This window comes from Emys orbicularis, chromosome 5 (genome assembly GCF_028017835.1).
Source record: "Emys orbicularis isolate rEmyOrb1 chromosome 5, rEmyOrb1.hap1, whole genome shotgun sequence".
Taxonomy (NCBI): Eukaryota; Metazoa; Chordata; order Testudines; family Emydidae; genus Emys; species Emys orbicularis.
In genome coordinates, this window is record NC_088687.1 from 43138240 (window position 1) to 43159648 (window position 21409).

Genomic DNA, 21409 nt, shown 5'->3' on the forward strand with positions numbered 1-21409 from the left:
GAGGGGGGTACAGGCTCCCGCTGGGGGTGCAGGCTCTAGGGTGGGGCCAGAAATGAGGAGTTCAGGGTGTGCGAGGGGTCTCCGGGCTGGGGTGTGGGGTATGTGTGGGAGAGCTCTGGCTTGGGGTGTGGGCTCTGGGGTGGGGCTGAGGATGAGGGGTTTGGGGTGCAGGAGGGTGCTCCAGGCTGGGACTGAGGGGTTCAGAGGGCAGGAGGGGGCTCTGAGCTGAGGTAGGGAGTTGAGGTGCAGGGGGGTGTGGGGCTCTGGCTGGGGGTGCAGGCTCTGGGCTGGGGCTGGGGATGAGGGGTTTGGAGTGCATGAGGGTGCTCCGGGCTGGGACCAAGGGGTTCGGAGGGCGGGAGGGGGATCAGGGCTGGGGCAGGGGATTGGGGTACTGGGAGGGTGTCTCAGGATTGCAGGTTATCTCTTAACATAATTACCATCTTTCTGATTAAGAAACAATCTTAGACCATGGTGAGAAGAGACACCTCTTTTTTTTGGGGGGGGGGGGGAATAGGGATCACCTATCCCTACCTCCTGAATATAGTCAAGAGTTACAAATGTTTCGTAATCCTAACTGCTCTCTGTTACCAGAAACAGATACAATTCCCACTCATATTGGAGGTAGTAGTAAAGTGAGTCTGCCACTCTGAAGAAGGTCTAGTTGCATCTGATCCCAGAAAACTAAAGCAGTCCTTTGAGTTCTAGGATCTCTTAAACACACCCTCTCTTCCCCTCCACCCCCCTTCAGTTAGGTCACTTGCTGACTTTCTCAATTACAGAAAAGATAGTGGTAGTTGGGAATAGATTTTAAACAATTATTAATGATCATTCTTCATTTTAAACATGATGAGGAATATCTCTCCTGTAACTGACTATTGATGAATTGCTAAACTTTGAGGGGCTGTTAATATTGTATCACCTGAATAAGTGTGGTGATATGACTGTTAATACTAATAATCAGTTATATAAAGAAATCATTTGTTTTGATTAAGCCCTGAGGAAGCCAGAACCTTTTTTATTCATCTTACTTTCAATTAAAATTGATAACATTACTTAAGAGTGTGGTGTAGTGTTTATTCCTCTTTAAGAATATGATGATGATGATCAGAATGTTTCATATTTCTTAGTTACTTGCTTGTTTTCTCTAAAAAAATATTTTGGAGCAGAGTACTGATGTGTGGAAAAGAGGACAAAACTTCCTCCACACTTGAAAAAAACAAAACAAAAAACAAAAGCCTTTCAAAATAGTTACCTATTTTAAGCCCCACTCTTTTTTAATAAAGGAATTATAATTCAACTCATTCAATTAATGAAGTCTAATGGCTGCCTCAAGGAATGCATTAGCTATAAAATTAACTTTTGTATATTCTTAATAATGTAAAGGTTATCTGAAGATCTCCCAGGCGAGCTATTGTCTACTCCAATTTTTTGTGCATAATTCATCTGAACTTCTGTGATTTGCTGTTGCTAATTAATTAACTTCCTATGAAGCACACTTCATTTCCTTACTTATTTGTGTAAAACCAAGTCAGTACAATAACTCTGTACTTCTTAAAATAACGTGACATACATCGAAAAAGCCTGGGAAATTAACTCAAGTTATGGAGGGGTGGGAGAAAACTCAACAGGAGGGATAAAGGATGGAATGTTGGCTTTTATTTGTAGGTAAATACATAACTCTTGTGGATGGAAGTAATGGTTAGGGAACAAAAGCTATTTAACACAGTGATTTGAATTGCATCCGTTTCCCTCAGTCCATAATTTAGACAAATAGAACAAGTGGTATTTCAGAGCAGCTCAAGTCTCTTGAGTAAATATGTAATGGGGACACCTTTTTGTTTGTTTGTTTGTTTGTTGCAACTAGATAATTATTGGGAAATTGTGTGGGGGGTTTTATGTAATTAGATCATGCTGTTACATAATTAGGTCAAGCTATCTGTAGCAGAAGTAAGTCAAGGCATGCCACTCAAATGTTCTATATGGAATCATATAATTAAATATTCCTGTTGTTTTTAACTGTCACAGAGTCAATTCCATATTACAGACTAAGATTCTACAGTTTTTAAGTGTGCCCAAATGTCCAGATATTTATGTGAGTTTGATCATTTACAATTTAGTACGTGAATTTAGTGCTTAACAATTTTGGATATTAAATTAAATTAATTAGGTGTTTTACAGAAGATTAGAAAGTTAAGACTCCTGTCACAAGACACTTACAATCCACAGTTTAGACTTGAATGAGGGTGACAAGGAAGGCGGGGATGGATGAAGACAGTAAGTTACAGCAAATGATAATAAGGTTTAGGCATGTGCATACTTAATGGTTCAGTATGTTTTTATTATATAAAGATGGAGAAATTGAGTAGTGTGCACTATAGAACTGTACTTCATAAAGTGTGACTGTTAGCCAGTTCTAGAGGTTGAAGTTTATCTAGAGGTGTGTTTATCAACAGAAGAGGTGCAAAAAGGTAGTGACACTGCTAGTTTTCTCGCACTTTGTGTCCACTGTATGTGAAGGCCTACCTGGAAGGGCCACTTTCAGACGGCAGAACACAAGTCCAGTCTTTATGGCTGATGCAGTCCTTGCAGCGTTGCCATTTAAGCTCTTTTGTGGTGGTGTGTGCAATGGGAGCTATCCTGACACCATGACATTTTCTTACTTTTGCACCTGAGAAGCCATGAGATTAGTAATCACTTTTGGTTATTCTTGCCTGATTCACCCTTGGATTGTAACCTAGCAGTGAAATGCTCTCTGAAAGTTTTGTATAGAGATCTTGCCTATCATATGTCAAATTTGTGTTATTTTTGTATGGTAAAGTTATGAATCCTTAAACAAAACAAAAACAAAAAACCCTCAAAACCCCCCAACACCCAACCTGGTTGGTTAGAGTACAAGTTAGCAGCTTTAGTGGCACGAGTTATAATTAAGAGAATCTCAGTAATTCTTATTAAACTTGTTTACAAAAATGGCTACTTTGACTAACATGTGCCAGTGCTTAGGCATATCAAGTAATTGCTTAAAGTAAACCTGTTTTCCGTAATCAAGAACTAATCCTGTGTGTAATTGGATAAAATTCTAACATCATCTCTGTTTTTAAAAAAAAGGTTTTATACCAGTTGCATTTCACATGTTAACAGATCATTGTGGTGTTCTAACAACTGGATAATGGCCTGGAGGTCAGGTTTTGTTCCTGGGTCTGCCACTGACTTGCTGTGTGACTTTGGGCAAGTCACATACTCTGTGTGCTTTTCATACAGTCTGATGTACTTCCCTTTCTCATAGTGGTGGTATGTTCAGTTAGTGTTTGTAAAATGCTTTGAGTTCTTTGGGTGAAAGAGTATACAGGTATAAAGCAGTACCTGGAAAGGATTTAAAATCTGTACATTTCCAACATTTCAGGGTCTTCAGCTAAACTTAAATTTAAGTATTATCTTTCTGCTCATCCATTAGAATGTTTTTTCCCTATAATTTAAGATGCATTCCAAAACTGGGTTCAAATGTTGTCTTTTCTTATCTATTACTCTTGCTTCCAGCTTCATTGTTTCCCTTGATCATTTGCCTTTGTTCTGTTTGTTAGAAATTAGAGTTCTAAAGAGTTATACCTTTTTATTAAATGGAGAAGTTCCAGGCCTTTGGACAGTTGTTTCTTGGCTAAGTCACTTGATTTATAAAAAGTTCTCTTTGGTGATTTCTCTCAATTTAATAATCACTACAAATGACATGTCACAGGTAGTGTAAAGATGCTCATTCTGTGACAGGTTAACAGCCTGTTAAAAATCAGATCTCTGTTTTATATTGCTCTATGATGTTTCTCAAAACCAAAGCTCACCGTTGAAATTATTATTGTGTAGTCTCTGATATTTACATGCAAGGATTTGTAAACCTGTTAAAATGTCATAAATAAATACATAGTTAAAAAAATTCTCTTTGGTAAGTTTGGGCTTGCCCTTTCTAAGGCCTTATCTGAACTAAACTTGTTTTCCTAAAATTTCTCTTTGCTGCTGTCATGACTTAGCTCCACCAATAGTACCAACAGTCAGAGTTCTTATGCAGATAATATATAGTCACCTACTGCCATTTTAACCAACATGTTGCCTGAAGCTACTGTCAGCAGATTGGCGTACAGTGGTTAAAACACCAGTGGCTTCTATGCTAACATATCCTATGGGATGGCCGGGGTGGGAAACTTTAAGGGAGGAAAAAGCTAGCGTATTACCCCCAACATGCTCGGGGAGGGGGCAAGGGGGCCAGATAACACACATTAACAGCACAAGTTTACAAAAAAAACCCCCAAACTTTCTGCATTACTTTAAGTAGCATATAATCTGCAAATCACTATACATCCTGCTTTTTTATGTGCACATTTATTCCCCTATCAATTTGCTATCTCTTCAACTTAACACTTTTTATGAGTTAGATCCCATGAAAATAAATTGGTTTAAAATTTTTATATTGAAAGCATGTGATAAGAGCATGATTGTCTGAAAGCCTTTGAGGCTGAAGCGATCTATTTCACCAGAGTGCCAGATCACAACCTTCAGTAATATACATGAAAATGTGTAGTGAGAAGATAGTTTTCTCTGTATGCCCATTCAGTTCTTGTCATCTGCTGAAGCAGCCAATGTGGTACCATTTTGGTGTTGACTTTTTTCATATAGGAACTGGAGTGAGACGATAAATTTATTTTCTGTAAGCCAATGAATATGGTATAAACTTTGGATCGTTGCTGTCCGACATATGAGTCAAAAAGTTGAGTAAAGAAATAAAGCTCTGAAGTATGCTTGTATTGAAGAAATCACTCGTAATGGCAATATTGTACTATTTAATTTGCTTATTGCATATTGTAGACTTGACTCTGTAATTTGGGGAAGCATCACCATTGAAATTGTAATATACTGAATTAATATTAAAATGTGCATGTTTAATACTGGAAATTGGCATATTATGTCTTCTACTTCGTAATGACTAATTTAGTAACCTACATAAACAACTTTGTGTAATGTAAATTCTGTATTTTTTTCCTATAATAGCTTGGCAAATGTCAAAATACTGTCACTGTTAGAAACTAAATCAAGGTCCTTTTTGCATATTCAACAATTTTGTGAAGAAATTTTTGTTGTGCATTGTCTGGATTTATTTTTTACATCTGTTTAATATGTACTTCAATATTTGTTCTCTGCAATGTACAGTTCATTTTCCAAACTATGTATGCACATTTGAAGAATTTGCTTGAATTATGGAAAAGAACTGCTGAATAGAATCAGAAGTATTGTCCTTTTCCTCTTTTACTTTATAGATCCAAAAGCAGAAACTAGACTGTATATCATGGTAAATGACTTTGAATTTCATGTCTACAACCGCTCTGCCCTTTATGGACAACTTCAGGAATTATTTGGTCTGGATCCAACAATAATTCCGCCAAGGAAGGAGGATGAAAAAGCACAAGAAAATGGAAGAGACACAACGCACTCCAATCTTGAAAGGTAAAATATTACATCCGCACTTCAGTAGTTAGTGAATGTTTGGCAGAATTTTGATATAGACATACCTTTTGAGTTCCAATTCAGCACTGTTTGCTTGGAAGAGGCCAACAAAGGAAATGCAAGCAGGGCTGGCTCCAGGCACCAGCTTACCAAGCAGGTGCTTGGAGCAGCCACTTCGGAGAGGGGCGGCACGTCCAGCTGTTCGGTGGCAATTCGGCGGACGGTCCCTCACTCCTGCTCGGAGCGAAGGACCTCCCGCCGAATTGCCGCTGCAGATCGCAATTGCAATCGCGGCTTTTGTTTTTGTTTTTGTTTGGCTGCTTGAGGCAGCCAAAACCCTGGAGCCGGCCCTGAATGCAAGGCAGTGTTGGGCAAGAAAAAAATGGCCTTGATGTATGTTTGGGAATGTGCACAGCACTGGCCCTCATCTGCATAAAAGGGTTTTATTCTTGATGCTGACAATTCCAGTGTTTCAATGGAACATACTTATGGGAGATCAAGATTGTACAGGATTAGATGGTACCTCAGGTAAACTGCGCCAATTTCATGTTGGGTACTGAAGAGAACCTAAACCTTGAATTTGACTTGGTATTCCATAGGGTGCTAGTGAAGAGAACAGAGCACTGGGGTGATGTACTCTCACCAGCCTGTGTTACTAAACAAATGGGCTATTCTATTCTGAACCAACTATCTCTCTTTTAAAGCTGATATTTTTGTCTGGTTTCATACAGATACAAGAAATTACAGTATTTAAGCCTGAAGGTTACACATGAATTGATCAGTGATTAAGTCCAATCCAGTAGGAAGAGGCACAGTCTTCTTGCTAGTCATAGATGGAAAAGTGCTCCCTCCTCCCTCCAATTGTGAGACACGAGGGAGGCTGTATTTGCTCCCTACCTCTTAGAATAGGCCAGCAGGACAGACCACAAATCTTGTTGATCTCCAGGAATAAGACCATGTAATTGGAGGCAGTTGAGCCCCATTTCTGCATGGGAGGGAGAGGGTAGAATATATAGAAGATCGTCTCCAGGCCTGGACCCTGGTAGCACAATCAAGCCCTATGTTAAGTATAAGACAATTTGCATATAAGAGGTCTTAATTGCCTGAATATTTTCTGTTCAACACTCATGTTCTTAAGTTTTGTTTTAGCAAGCTAATAGACAGGAGTGTTTTTGATAACTAATAATTTAAATATGTCTTTTAAAATGAGAACTTCCTTTTTCATGTATATTACAGCTCTCATTACATACTTTTAAATGATAAAATTCTCCCATTTAAGATTTGCATAATTAAAGGTAGAGGGGGAAATGAAAATTATAAGATAAATGGAATGCTGAGATGTCCTAATGTATCGGACACTAATTCTCTAGAAAAGGCCATGTACAAAATCAGTTGAAACTTCAACAGCCTTTAAGACAAAAACAAAAGATTATCCACATCTGTTGGCTTTTTCTTTCAGTTTAGAATAGCTGGAACTACTGCAGTACAAGACATTTCCAGGGGATTAATGGCATGAGACTCTGAAGAAGGCCATTAACTCTTCCTAGTCAGTCACTTTTCTTCAGGCAGTGCTGTACTGAAGTCATTATGCCTTAAGTGAAAAATCTGACAGACAATACATCACAATATCTAGCACAATGTGTACAGTGCTGGAAGTAATGAGTAACATCTGTTCCTTGCTGCTTAAGTTTGACTGTCCTCATGATTATCTGTAATATTTAAAAACAGGGTTTGATCTTCCTTTTAGATATATGGGTGGTTATTGTTGCATGTCTTATAAAATTGACTACTGCACATATTTGTTAAACCATAGCATCTTTTAATGAGAGATCTGGTGATGACCACCTGTGTAGCAAAACAAAGACTGAGTCATGAAAGCTTTTAGTTCTGATTGTTCTTGTTTATGTTCATTACATATATTTGAATATAGATTTGATTTTTTTTTCTTTTAGTGTTAAAGTAAAAACAGAATCTCAAGACCCTTCCTCTTCATGGAGATCTCTTATTCCTGTAATCAAAGTCAATGTTAGCACGGTAAGTGACATGTTCCCCATTTGGTCTGTAAATAAATAAATGCCTTTAAGTTATGGAAACTTTAAAATTCACTCTTACAGTTGTGACTTCATTATTACCATAATTTAATTCTTTATTTCTGACATGCTTTTATTTGAATAAGGAAGGTAGTTTCAAATGGTTTTGTTTATTTTTTTTTTTCAGCACAAATTCTGCTACCCTTCTAAAAGCCCATTTACTCTGGATTTTCAACCACAGTAACCTAGATTTTTGTGTGATTATTTTTTTTAAGTATGAGACTAACAAATTAACTAGTAACAGGAGTACTTGTGGCACCTTAGAGACTAACAAATTTATTAGAGCATAAGCTTTCGTGGGCTACAACCCACTTCGCCCACGAAAGCTTATGCTCTAATAAATTTGTTAGTCTCTAAGGTGCCACAAGTACTCCTGTTATTTTTGAGGATACAGACTAACACGGCTGCTACTCTGAAACCTAAAATTAACTAGGTGGCTCATTTACTGAAATTCTTTATTTCCATGTCACTTTCAATATAGGTATTAGGATCTTTTTGATTGTTTTTTTTTTTTTTTTTAAATCAGTGGATTTTTCTGGTGCCAGGTGAATTCAGAATAGTGCTCAACAGCTTCTATGCTATGTCCAGAGTATATTATAAGTTATCACAGAATCTGAAATTCTCGACTACCTATTGTTATACAATGATGGTCACAATTTTTTGTAGTGCTGCTGTTTGAATGAAATTCAGCATTAATGATGTAGTATGTTCATACTCCTTCAAGGAGTCACATGAGTCAGGGCTGCAGGTTTGGACACATGGGGTAAAGTCCTGGCCCCATTGTGTATATCTACACTGGAATAAAAAACCCGTGGCACAGAGTCTCAGAGCCTGGGTCAATTGACTATGGCTTGTGGGGCTCAGGCTCACAGGGATAAAAATTGCAGTGTAGATGTTGAGGTTGGGCTGCAGCCTGGGTTCCAAAACCCCACAAGGGTGAGGATCCCAGAGCCTGGGATCCAGCCCAAGCCTGAATGTCTACACTGCCATTTTCAGCTCCACGTGCCCAAGTCAGCTGACCTGGGCCAGCCGCAGCCATGCCACGAGTCTTTTATTGCAGATGTACCCACCGAAGTAAGTGGAAGTTTTGCCACTGCCTCATTGTGGCTAAGATTTCACTCATAGTCTTTACTGGCATGGTAGACTGGTTAGTTAACTGTGTAAGTAGTGTAAAGAAAACCATGCAAAATAAAGTAATTGATCTTTCTTTTAACTTAGGGTCGCTTGGCATTTGGGAATCATTATCAGCCACAAACACTCTGCATTAACTTTGATGATGCTTTCTTAACATATACCACGAAACCACCTTCAAGTCACCTTGACCATTTTATGCACATTTTGAAGGGAAAACTGGAAAATGTCAGAGTCATGTTAGTTCCCAGTCCAAGATACGTTGGTCTTCAAACTGACGAGTAAGAGATTTTATTTTTAAGAATCCAGATGTAATCTGACATTTTAGCCTGTTCTTTTGTTGTTGTTGTTGTTGTAGGTTGTCTTTACAAAAACGCACAAAAAACCAAGACTGCCTTTTGTTTCTGTTAGTATGGTCTCATTTTCTTCGTGCCATTGGGTCTAATTAGTTAACACCTTTGCCTCTAGAGAGCCTTTGGACATTTGACCTTTAACAGAGTAATATTTATAGAGAGACGTGCAAGAGTTACTGCTGTTTTGCTATGACCTTAGAACTCTTCTGTGCACTTTTTGCTGTGATTGATTAGTATCTCACATTAATTAAATAAACCCATGTTATTTCAATTAAGTTCTGCTACAAGCTGCTTGCTGCTAAAGCCTATGTCTGCAGCTGTAAGTTTTAGGACAAATACAGGCTGAGATGTTGACTTGCATATAGTCACTTTATATACAGTTATAGCTAATGAAAATAGTGAAAAATGTGAAATTATATGAAAAGCTGCACCGTGTTAGTTATAGTAGAAAGTCAAAAAGTTTTGAGGAACATGATCTTAAGGAATCCTCAAGATTGTCAAACACCAAACTAACCTACCTTTTAAATTTTTATTGCAATTCTATTTATTATCAGGGGCTATTACTGAACTTCCTTAAATTTAAAACGAGGGTTATCATCTGACTGATTTAAGATGAGAAAAATGGTTACCTGATTTATGATGCAATGGTAAATCCAAGTAAAATGTGGATCATATATGTAATGCAAGTTGTTCATTCTTACACTTCTGCATGTCCTGCTCCTTGACTAGAACACAGTTCTGAAAAAATTCTGAGCAGAGATGACAGGCGAAGGAAGGAAATTGCAAGCTGTGTATGGTGGCTGGATACCATAGCAACACGCATAGTATGTGTGCCTAGATGGATACAGTGTAATGTGCGTACATTTTCGCAGTGAAACAGTATGAACATGTAGACAGGCACAAAATTCTGTCTACCGTGACAAGGGTCCTTAAGTAGATTTTCTCCAGCAATATTTTATGAGCAAACAGACCCTTTAGGGCAAAGCTGTTTCATTTTCAGGTCTTAAAAATGTTGTTTGCTCAACAGAAGGTAAATTCCGTGTAATATCTCTGGAAAAGAGTGTGTGTTTGTCTGGTCTTATTCTATATATGATTAGTCATACATATATACACCAACCAGCATTTTCTGGAGGATGCCTCATTGAATTGAGGAGTAAATTTTGAACTTCAACAGACGGTTCTTAGTTGAGATAAGGGTTAAGTTAAGAGTTTACTATCATACATAAGTCAGGAATAAATTTGTCTTTTTAACTTTTGAAGATGCAATATAAAATATCCTTTTAATTTAAAAAAAAGTGGCAGTTTTAGCCTTTTCCCCTACTCTGGAACTAGAACTACCAACAGTCCAGATTAAGGTGATTAGGTTTTTTTTGTTGAGCCATCAAAAGCTAGAGAGAGTTGGCAGGAACTCCTTCCTGAGTTTTGCACTGCTTAGCTTCACACCGTCACTTACAACATTGCCATTCTGTTTTCTTTTTATTGTTTTCTTTTTGTGTCTCATGTTTGATTCCTGAAAAGAAAAATGGCCAGACGGGGACTCTCATTGTGGAGAGAGATGGAAATATGCCTTTTTGTATAGCTAACTGTATCCTAAATGTTCAGTTAATCCAATCCTAATTCTTGTCATGGGAACATTGTTTGAAAGCAATGTTTTTCTTTAAAAACCTTTAAAAGGATGGAGTCCTTTAGACATTCCTTTAGTATTCTTGTAGATCACTACTGCAGCCTATGTAACTAGGGATCGATACTCTGATCTGGTTAGGTACTCTCACTGAAGATGAAAGCCTAATAGTTAAGTTTAAGAGTATTAAAAATCCTTACACTAGTGCCTGATAGCCTCATCTCTTATTGGACTGATGCTCAACTAGTGATTCTTTTAGTGACTGCTCATTGCAACACTGTGAATATAATTATCAGGAAAGAATTATATCTCAGTTTATGGCTTGTTCTTTGTAGATCCCAGCGTGATTGGAGAGGGTTTTATTTATTTTTTAAAACTGAAAATTTTCTACTTCATTTTAGCCTGGACTCATGGAAAAAAATGTCACAACCTACAGAGGTTCTGACTTACTTAAGAGTTTCTTGAAATACTAATTGTATGAAAGATGTTTTGTTTTGAGGATGGTTTATGTTGTGGTGGGACACTGGGGTAGAGTTAAGATAACTGTAATTCAGCATTTCTGTACTTTCAAATGTTCAGGAGTTTAAGTGTAGCTTTAACTTTGAAATATTTGGCTTTCTGTCCTTGTATGTATTTACAACCCTGACTCCAAGAATGAATTATCTGTCTGCATTATGCGTGTATAATATATCTTTTGGTTTATAAAGTATTCCCGAGTGTCTGTGTGTATGAAACACACACGTTCAGCCTTGCTGTTTCTAAAGATAGGAGAAGGCTGAGAAATTTCTCTGTGAGGGAGAATAAATAGAGAGTAGCTAACTTCAAATTCTCTGGGAAAATAACAAAGGAATTTTCTTCAGCTGGTACTGAAAATAAACTAACAAGATTAATGCAAAATAGGATTAACATATTCAAGTTATTAGTTTGTTCCCCTGCCTCCACTAAGGATCTTCCTTTGTTCCCTTAGATACATGTGTGTACTAGTATGTGTTAGGGTTGTCAACTTTCTAATTGCACAAAACCGAATGCCCTTGCCTTGTTTTCTTTCCCACCCCTTCCTGAGGTCCTACCCCTTCTCTGAGGCTCCACCTCCCGCTCACTCCATCCCTCCTCCCTGTGTTGCTCGCTTTCCCTCACCCTCCCTCACTTGCTCATTTCCACCAGGCTGGGGCAGGGGATTGGGGTATGGGAGGGGGTGAGGGCATCGGCTGGGGGTTCGGGCTCTGGGGTGGGGCCAGGGATGAGGGCTTCGGAGTGTGGGAGGGGGCTCCGGGCTGGGGTTGGGATGTGGCAGGGGGTGTGAGCTCTGGGGTGGGGCTGGAGATGAGGGGTTTGGGATGCATGAGGGGGATCCAGGCTGGGGCTGAGGGGTTTGGAGTGCGGGAGGGGTTCCAAGCTGGGTCAGGGGGTTGGGGTGCAGGAGGGGGTTTGGGGTGTGGGCTCTGGGAGGGAATTTAGGTGCGGGAGGGGGCTCAGGGCTGGGGTGGTTAACTCGGGTGGTTTCTGTTTATGATGATGTAATATTGTTATACTATAAGTAAAACTATTCATATTTCCTCCTGTTGGGTGTAAATGGCCAGGGTACCCTGCATCTGAAATGGCTTGTGCTAAATAGAGCTATATATTCCTAACAAAAGAAACATAGTATAAGGTTGTAATTAACCATAGGAATTCTAATGTTCTAAAGATGCATGGGATTAAGAAAACTAGGAATATATTTATTCTTGTCACAATTTTTTTAATGAAAGTATTAATTTTCCTATGTTTCATTTATGTCCTTTTAGAAGGGTATATAGTATAGTACAGCCGTGTCAAGGTAACATTGTTTTATCAGATAATCTTACTTCATGACTCCTCCTATACAGTTACAGGAAGAATACCAGATTTGGACATACAGTATTATACTAATGGTCTAATTACTGAAGATGATCTGTCCCTGTGGCCCTGAATGCTATTTTTGTAGGAAAACAGTTAGCAAATAAAAGAATTGAATGTAGGACAAGGAGAAAGCAACTCTTTAACAAAGTAAATGAAAATTAAAAGTAGGGCTTCAGTAGTTGATTATGGAATAAGGTAACATACAAGTCTCTCTTTGTGTGAGAATAAGTATCTCAAACTGAACCTGATATTTCAATATGTTGAGTTAAATCCTCCTTCAGGTTGTTTTAATTTAAAATATTTTAACTGACCTACTGCGTTTTGAAAACCAATTTAAAAGACAGTGAAAAAAAGAATATAGATGGTTTCTTATTAACGTTTTAACTTTTAAAATGGTGTAGGTTATTTAAACAGTTACATTCTTCTTCGAGTGCTTGCTCATATCGATTCCAATTAGGTGCGTGCGCGCCGTGTGCACGATCGTCGGAAGATTTTTACCCTAGCAACACTCGGTGGGTCGGCTGAAGCGCCCCCTAGAGTGGCGCCCTTACGACGCCGGATATATGCCCTTGCCGACCCAGCGCCCCCTCAGTTCCTTCTTACCGCTCGTGACGGTCGTTGGAACTGTGGAGCGCGGCATAGCTGATCTCCACTTCCCTAGCTCTTTACTCGTCTTTTTGTTCTCTAGTTAGTTGTATTATAGTTCTTAGTAGTTTCTAGTTGCAGTTAAAAGTTTATAGTTAGTATATATAGTAGTATAGTGTATATAGTAGTTTGAGGAAAGGGGGGTTTCTCCCCTCCCTCCTTCCCGGTACCCGGGCTCATGCCTAGGTCTCCGGGTTTCAAGGCCTGCTCGGCCTGCCTTAAGCCGATGCCTACGGGAGACCCCCACGACTCCTGTCTGAAGTGCATTGGGGAATCCCATCAACCAGATAAGTGCCGCATCTGTAAGGCATTCAAGCTGCGGACAAAAAAGGAGCGGGACTTTCGTTTAAAACAGCTCCTAATGGAAGCGGCACTTAGCCTGGTGCCCTCGGCACTGCGCGCAGACCAGGCGCCGTCGGTCCAAAGCGCGCCTCCGGTACCGGAACAACCTGGCACCAGCAAAGACTCTCGGCACCGGACGTCTCCGGCACTGGTACAGACGTGACACCGCTCACTGTCTCCGGGGCCCAAGAAGCAGCACAAACCACCTGCTGCTCCTGCACAGTTGCAGGCACCGCCTGTGCCCCCATTGGAGTAACGCCCCGTGCCGGACCGCCCCGCGAAGGCTCCAACTCCGGCACCGTCGATTCCGGCGCCGCAAGCGCCATTGAGTCCAGTGCACACAAGCTCCCCGGTGCACACAGTGGTCAAGCTCGGTCTGCCGTCCACTCCAGAGACCTTCTCTACTGCTCGCAACCTGATTGCGCTGACTGAGCCGGGATCGTCTCACCCTCCGGCACCGCCGGTGCGGACTGTCCCATCGATAGGGGAAGCCCGCCTTCATGCGCCCTCCATCGCAGAGCGAGATAGGTCAGCACCGATCTCAGTCCCACTCCAGGTCGCGGTCCCGATCTCGTCGATGGTCTCGGACTCGGCACCGCTCGCAGTCCCGGCACCGATACCCATCTCGGCGCCGGTCGTACTTGCAGCACCGCTGCGCCTCACGAAGGTCTCCCTCATGGTATGATCGATACCGGTCCAGCTCCCAGCACCGATCCTGGCACCGATCGTCTCGCAGCTGATCCCGGCACCGCCCGGCCCCATGATCTTCGTCGAGATCTAGATCGGCCTTCCGGCACCGATATGACCGTCGGTCCCGATCCCGATGGCGGTACCACTCGAGACCTTGGCACCAGTCTCCATCTCCCAGGGATGGAGCGACAGCGCGGGACGGTGCGACACTGCATGTGCGTTCGGCCCCGCCTTGGCCTTCACGACCAAATTCGACGACGTCCCAAGCGGGGAGCAGCTACCACGTCCAGGGCCAAGACGTGGACGGTGCTAGCCAGGGGCAAGACGAAGGACAGGATCCTGACCATGGACCCCTGCAATGGTCCTTTTGGACCCCTTGGGCATACCACCAGGCCCAAGGTGTCCCCTCAGGAGCTTCTCGCTCTGCCCATTCGGAGCCCCGGGTGCCGGAGGCCACTGTGAGCCACTCTCCTCCGGTGGCCTCGGAGGCGACAGCCCCGCCCTCAGATCAGGCCCATGCCGCTCGTGTGGTGGACCTAGGGCAACCGGACCCTCCCCAAATAGACCTTCCCCAGGATCCATTAGTCCCGGGGGTGTCCTCCTCATCCTCGCCTGACGAGGCGGTGGCAGGCACATCCTCCTCTGGACCACCACCTATAGATCTTTGTGCACACCAAGAATTGCTACGTAGGGTGGCACAGAACATGAACCTCCAGGTGGATGAGGTGGTGGAAGTCGCGGATCCGGTGGTGGACATTTTATCGGCTAATGCCCCCACACGTGTAGCCTTGCCGTTTATTCGGACCATCCAGGCTAATGCCAATACGATCTGGCAGTCCCCAGCGTCTATTCCTCCCACTGCCAGAGGGGTGGAGAGGAAGTACTTGGTTCCCTCCAAGGACTATGAATACTTGTATATTCACCCCCAACCTTGCTCCCTCGTTGTACAGTCTGAATGAGAGGGAGAGACACGGCCAGCAAGCGCCCGCCCCTAAGTCTAAGGACGCGAGATGCCTGGATTTATTCGGGCGCAAGATATATTCAACTGGTGGCCTACAGCTCAGGGTAGCTAACCAGCAGGCCCTCTTGACCTGTTATAATTATAACACCTGGAACTCGATGGGGAAGTTCAAGGAGTTGGTTCCTCAGGAGTCCAGGGAGGAGTTTGGGGCCTTGCTAGAGGAGGGCAAGACAGTAGCGAGGACATCCCTGCAGGCATCGATAGATGCAGCGGACTCGGTGGCTAGGACCCTAGCTTTGGGCGTGGTTATGTGCCACATCTCATGGCTGCAGGTGTCCGGTCTTCCACCGGAGCTGCAGCAGACAATTCAAGACCTGCCTTTTGACGGCCAGGGGTTATTCTCAGACAAAACTGACCCTAGACTTCAGAGTCTGAAGGATAACCGGGCCATCATGCGCTCATTGGGCATGCATACCCCGGTGACGCAACGCAGACCCTTCCGGCCCCAACCACAGCGCACCTACCCTAACCCTCGACCGCGACAGGACTTCGCCAGGAGGCGTGGCCACGGTGGTAGGAGGAGACAATCTGGTCCTCAATCAGGCCAGAATCAGGGCCCCCCAAAACCATCGGCGGGCCCCAAGCAAAACTTTTGAAGGTGCGCCCGAGGGTGGAGCACCAGTCTCCTTGCAGGATCCTTTCCCGCCTTTCTTCAGCCGCCTCTCCTATTTCCTCCCTGCGTGGTCCCGCATAACATCAGACTGCTGGGTCCTACGCACGGTGGAAACTGGATACCATCTTCAGTTTGTTTCGCCCCCCTCCCTCCCTGTCCCTCTTCAGGAACCCCTCTCACGAGCAACTCCTCTTACAGGAGGTACAGGCGCTCCTGTCTATTGGAGCGGTGGAAGAGGTCCCAAGGGATTTGAGGGGCAGGGGATTTTACTCCCGTTACTTCCTAATCCCCAAGGCAAAGGGGGGACTACGACCCATCCTGGACCTGCGCGAACTCAACAAATTCATGGTAAAGTTGAAGTTCCACATGGTTTCCCTGGGGACCATTATCCCTTCCCTGGATCCTGGAGACTGGTACGCCGCCCTCGACATGAAGGACGCGTACTTCCACATAGCGATTTACCCGCCGCACAGGCGCTTCCTCCGCTTTGTGGTCAACCAACAGTATTTCCAATTTACCGTCCACCCCTTCAGCCTGTCCACAGCGCCAAGGGTCTTTACAAAGTTCATGGCCGTCGTAGCAGCCTCGCTCCGTCGGCATCGGATCCAAGTGTTTCCGTACCTCGACGACTGGCTCATTTGGGGTCGTTCCGAGCTCCAGGTGCGGTCTCATGTTCGGTTCGTCATGAGCTTGTTCAGACAGCTGGGCCTATTGCTCAACGCCGAAAAGTCCACTTTGCAGCCAACCCAAAGAATAGACTTCATTGAAGCAATCCTGGACTCGAATCTCGCCAGGGCGTGCCTACTGCAGGCCCGCTTCCAGTCCATGGCGACTATTATTCATGGCCTCCAAAGCTTCCCGATCTCGACAGCACGCACGTGACTCTGTCTACTGGGCCACATGGCGTTGTGCACCTTCGTGACTAGACATGCCAGACTACGCCTCCGTCCGCTTCAGGCCTGGCTCTCGTCAGTGTACCGTCCAGGCCGAGACAAGCTGGACACAGTACTCACAGTGCCGACGGAAGTCTTATCCTCTCTGGGTTGGTGGCTAAACCCCAGCTTTGTGTGGGGGGGGGATGCCATTCCATGCCCCCCAGCCCTCTCTAGTCCTGACCACGGACACATCATCTCTGGGCTGGGGCGCTCACCTCACGGACCTTCGCACGCAGGGCATTTGGTCCGCACAGGAGATAACCCTGCATATCAACGTACGGGAACTGAGAGCGGTACGCCTGGCGTGTCGGGTATTCCGGAAACACCTTCAGGGCCGTTGTGTCACAATTTTCACAGACAATGTTTTACATCAACAAGCAAGCGAGAGCACCGTCTTCCCCCCCCCCCCCCGTCAGGAAGCCATTCACCTGTGGGAATTCTGCATAGCCCACTCGATCGACCTGGTGGCGTCGTTTCTCCCAGGAGCCCAGAACATCTTGGCAGATCGCCTCAGCAGGTCCTTCCTGGCTCACGAGTGGTTGATTCGTCCGGACGTGATCGATTCTCTTTTCCGGAAGTGGGGGTTTCCCCATGTAGATCTTTTCGTCTCTCGCGAGAACCGGAAGTGCCAGGTGTTCTGTTCTCTCCAGGGACGCTCCCTGGGTTCCCTATTGGACGCCTTCCTGATGCAGTGGAAAGACCATCTGTTCTACGCCTTTCCTCTGTTCCCATTAGTTCACAAGGTCCTTCTCAAATTGCGTCGAGACAAGGCCCGCTTAATCTTGATTGCCCCGGCGTGGCCCAGGCAACATTGGTACACCACACTCCTCGATCTGTCGGTGACCAAACCAATTCCTCTACTGTTGTGGCCAGACCTGATCACTCAGGAGCACGGCAGACTATGTCATCCGGACCTGCAGTGCCTCCATCTCACAGCATGGATGCTGCATGGTTAAATCAATGTGAGCTGCGTTGCTCCCGTTCAGTGCAGCAAGTATTCTTGGGTAGCAGAAAGCCCTCTACTAGGTCCACATACCTGGCCAAATGGAAGCGCTTCTCCTGCTGGTGTGCCCTGAGCAATACTGTCCCTCTGGAGGCGCCAGTACCTACCATCCTAGATTATCTCTGGTCCCTGAAACAGCAAGGCCTGGCTGTCTCATCCATCAGAGTACACCTAGCAGCGATTTCAGCCTTCCCCCCGGGCGAAAACGGGCACTCGGTTTTCTCCAATCCCATGGTCAGCAGGTTCCTCAAGGGTCTGGAACGTCTGTACCCGCAAATTCGACATCCAGCCCCTACGTGGGACCTCAGTCTGGTCCTATCTAGACTCCCTTCGAGCTGATGGCCACCTGCTCACTTCTGTACCTTTCCTGGAAGACAGCCTTCCTTGTCGCTATCACCTCGGCGAGACGTGTGTCGGAGCTTCGAGCCCTCACTTCAGACCCACCGTATACGGTGTTCCATAAGGACAAGGTACAGCTGCGACCACACCCCGCCTTCCTCCCTAAGGTGGTGTCTGCCTTCCATGTCAGCCAAGACATCTTACTTCCGGTCTTCTTTCCGAAGCCACACTCTTCGCGACGAGAGCAACAGCTGCATTCCCTAGATGTTCGTAGGGCTCTCGCCTTTTACATCCAATGAACAAAACCTTTTAGGAGGACGTCCCAGCTGTTCGTAGCGGTGGCAGACCGGATGAAGGGCCTCCTGGTCTCCACACAGCGAATCTCGTCTTGGATTACATCATGCATCCGTGCATGCTATGACTTGGCTGGTGTCCCAACTACGCGACTCACTGCCCACTCTACTCGGGCTCAAGCTTCGTCGTCCGCCTTTCTGGCTCATGTACCCATGCAGGAGATATGTAGGGCAGCAACTTGGTCATCGGTGCATACCTTCGCTTCCCACTATGCGATAGTGCAGCAGTCCGGGGTGATGCTGCATTCGGTTCAGTGGTCCTCCATTCCGCGACTTCTAACTCCAACCCCACCGCCTAGGTAAGGCTTGGGAGTCACCTAATTGGAATCGATATGAGCAAGCACTCGAAGAAGAAAAGATGGTTACTCACCTTTGTAACTGTTGTTCTTCTAGATGTGTTGCTCATATCCATTCCAAACCCGCCCTCCTTCCCCTCTGACGGAGTAGCTGGCAAGAAGGAACTGAGGGGGCGCTGGGTCGGCAGGGGCATATATCCGGTGCCGTAAGGGCGCCACTCCAGGGGGCGCCTCAGCCGACCCACCGAGTGTTGCTAGGGTAAAAATCTTCTGACGATCGTGCACGCGGCGCGCGCACACTTAATTGGAATGGATATGAGCAACACATCTCGAAGAACAACAGTTACAAAAGTGAGTAACCGTCTTTTTTGTATTTAACAAAGCACATAACTATTTTTCTGTTAACGTTTTATTACTGTGCTAGTTTACAATCAGATATTATGTTGCCATACTACTAGTGACACCAATGATGTCCTTATTCAGAAAAAACAGTAATGACCAATGAAAAGAGACTTAAATACCAAAAAATAGGTTTATTTTCAGAAATCGCTTATGCTTTGCGTGGTATGTGAACTTTCTGAATACTGCAGTAAGTGTGAGATCTCACTGCACTACTCACTGCACTGGTGTGTTAACTATTTCCCTTCTCCTAAGGTCTCTGTTGTCCCTCATTCTGAAACTTTAAATAATTAAAAAAGCTATATACTATATTTTCTTCTTTTCTCCTCCCCTACTCCCCAAATACATCTGTTGTGGTGATCTCATGGTTAAAACCCTAGACTGGAAATCAAAGTCTAGGGTGAAATCCTTTGTCCTGGGCCAGCCCCTTGAGGCTGGGTAAAAAGGGCCAGAGCAACATAAAGGGGGTCCTAAAAGACCCATATTCAGTCAGGGAAGGGATTTCCTTGGGGCGGATGCTGCAGAAGACAGTCATGAGTCTGCTTCCTGATGACCTCCTTGCAAGACCTGGTGAAGAGGGGGTGGTGAGTAGGAGGAGGCTATGTTGGGGGTGCACATGCAGTGATTCCAGGCAATACTGCAGCCCATAGGGCTGCATAGGGAGACTTCTGTCATTTAGACAGTCCTGAGGGCCAGGCTAAGTTACAGTAGGGGCCTATGCAGCCTATGGAGCAGCCCAGAATTGGGAGATTGCATAGATAACTTAAAACTACCATAGCCCTCACTTGTTAGGGATTGAGAGTTCTGTGCTGCGTCTCTTAGAGGCACAGCACAGCACAGAATCTGACCCCTACGCTTTTTGTTTCTGCTATAGACTATGACTTTGAACAACTTCTCTGTTTTCTGAGTTTCCCCACCTATATAACGGGATAGTTACCTGCTTTATAGAAAGTTTTTGAGGTTTAAGTCATTAATGTCTGTAAAACGCTTTGAGATCATGAGATGGAAGTTACTATGGAACCACAAAATACTTACTAGAATTACTCTGCACTAGCAGGAAGGTCAGCCACTGAACCTGCAGCACCATTCTTACAATATTGGAGACTCTGAGAGGAACTGATTAGTAAGAGACCTGAGACTTTCCTCAGATCTGGGTAACCTGGAGGATATTTTATAGTACTATCATTAGGACACTGACAGCCTAAAAAATCTTTTCTGTACAAATGCCTTTCTAAAAGTGGATTAGTTACTACTTATGGCAAGTTTATCAATTGATTCTAAGATTGTCTATGTACTTACATTACTTCTCAGCTTACAGCTGAGCATGACCTGCACTCTCTTTTTCAGGATACCCAAAAATTCAAATTTAGCATTATTTAAATTCATAATAGTTAATTTCTTCTAGGATACATTTCATTATTGACCTAACGCTTTTTTCCCTCACAACAGGCCACCAAGGTTAATGGGAGAAGGCTTTGTTGTAATGCAGTCTAATGATGTTGACATCTACTATTACATGGATGAACCAGGTAGCTTCTGTTAAATAATAGTGTTATTTACATAATTTGTGCACTGTTTATTTATCAGGACTTCCTATACCATTAGTTTTAATGTCTTACTATTGTCTTTCTGGAATGCTGAAAGAATTTTTTTGATCTCCAGCTTAGATGAGTCAGCACAAGATGTGAGACGATAAGAATGTTGCAAGAAAGTATATGGACTGTCCCTGCCCCTCTTTAGTATTATCTACTAAATTTTCACATTGTTGTCATTGACATGAACAGGTGGGCAGGTTCCACTGACATAAATGGAAAAGAGTACTAATTTATATTTTGAGTCAAAACACTGTTTTTAACAGTATATTTTAGCTGTCGTGCTTCATAATGAATATTGTCAACATTTAGATAAACCCAACATCCAGGCTTCTCTCTGCAGGTCTGGAAAAGGTCAGACCTGGAGGTGGGATTTTCAGAATGGTATCAATGGGAGTTTGGTGCCTAATTCTCCTCAGACACTTCTGAAAATGTCAAGTTTTCAGTGCCTAATATTAAACTTCTTAAAACTATATTTAAGCATCCACATAGAAATCACCTGATTTGTAAAACCATGCTAAGCAAACCTAACTCCAGGTGAAATCAGTGGGAACTGCAGATGTTTTTGAAAATCAGTCCACTCCTACGTTGGTGTATAAGGTCTTGTGTACACAGGGAAGT

The 21409-nt window shown here is 43.8% G+C and overlaps 1 protein-coding gene across 1 annotated transcript in view; it reads left to right on the forward strand.

Annotated features, from left to right (window-relative positions):
• The window catches only part of BLTP1 (bridge-like lipid transfer protein family member 1), a 242134-nt gene that overhangs the window by 43879 nt on the left and 176846 nt on the right, over window positions 1-21409 (forward strand). The window contains exons 7-10 of the mRNA XM_065404647.1: window positions 5301-5487; window positions 7440-7521; window positions 8796-8989; window positions 20646-20725. Of these exons, the coding sequence (XP_065260719.1) occupies window positions 5301-5487; window positions 7440-7521; window positions 8796-8989; window positions 20646-20725 (543 nt within the window). The remainder of the gene's footprint in view (window positions 1-5300; window positions 5488-7439; window positions 7522-8795; window positions 8990-20645; window positions 20726-21409) is intronic.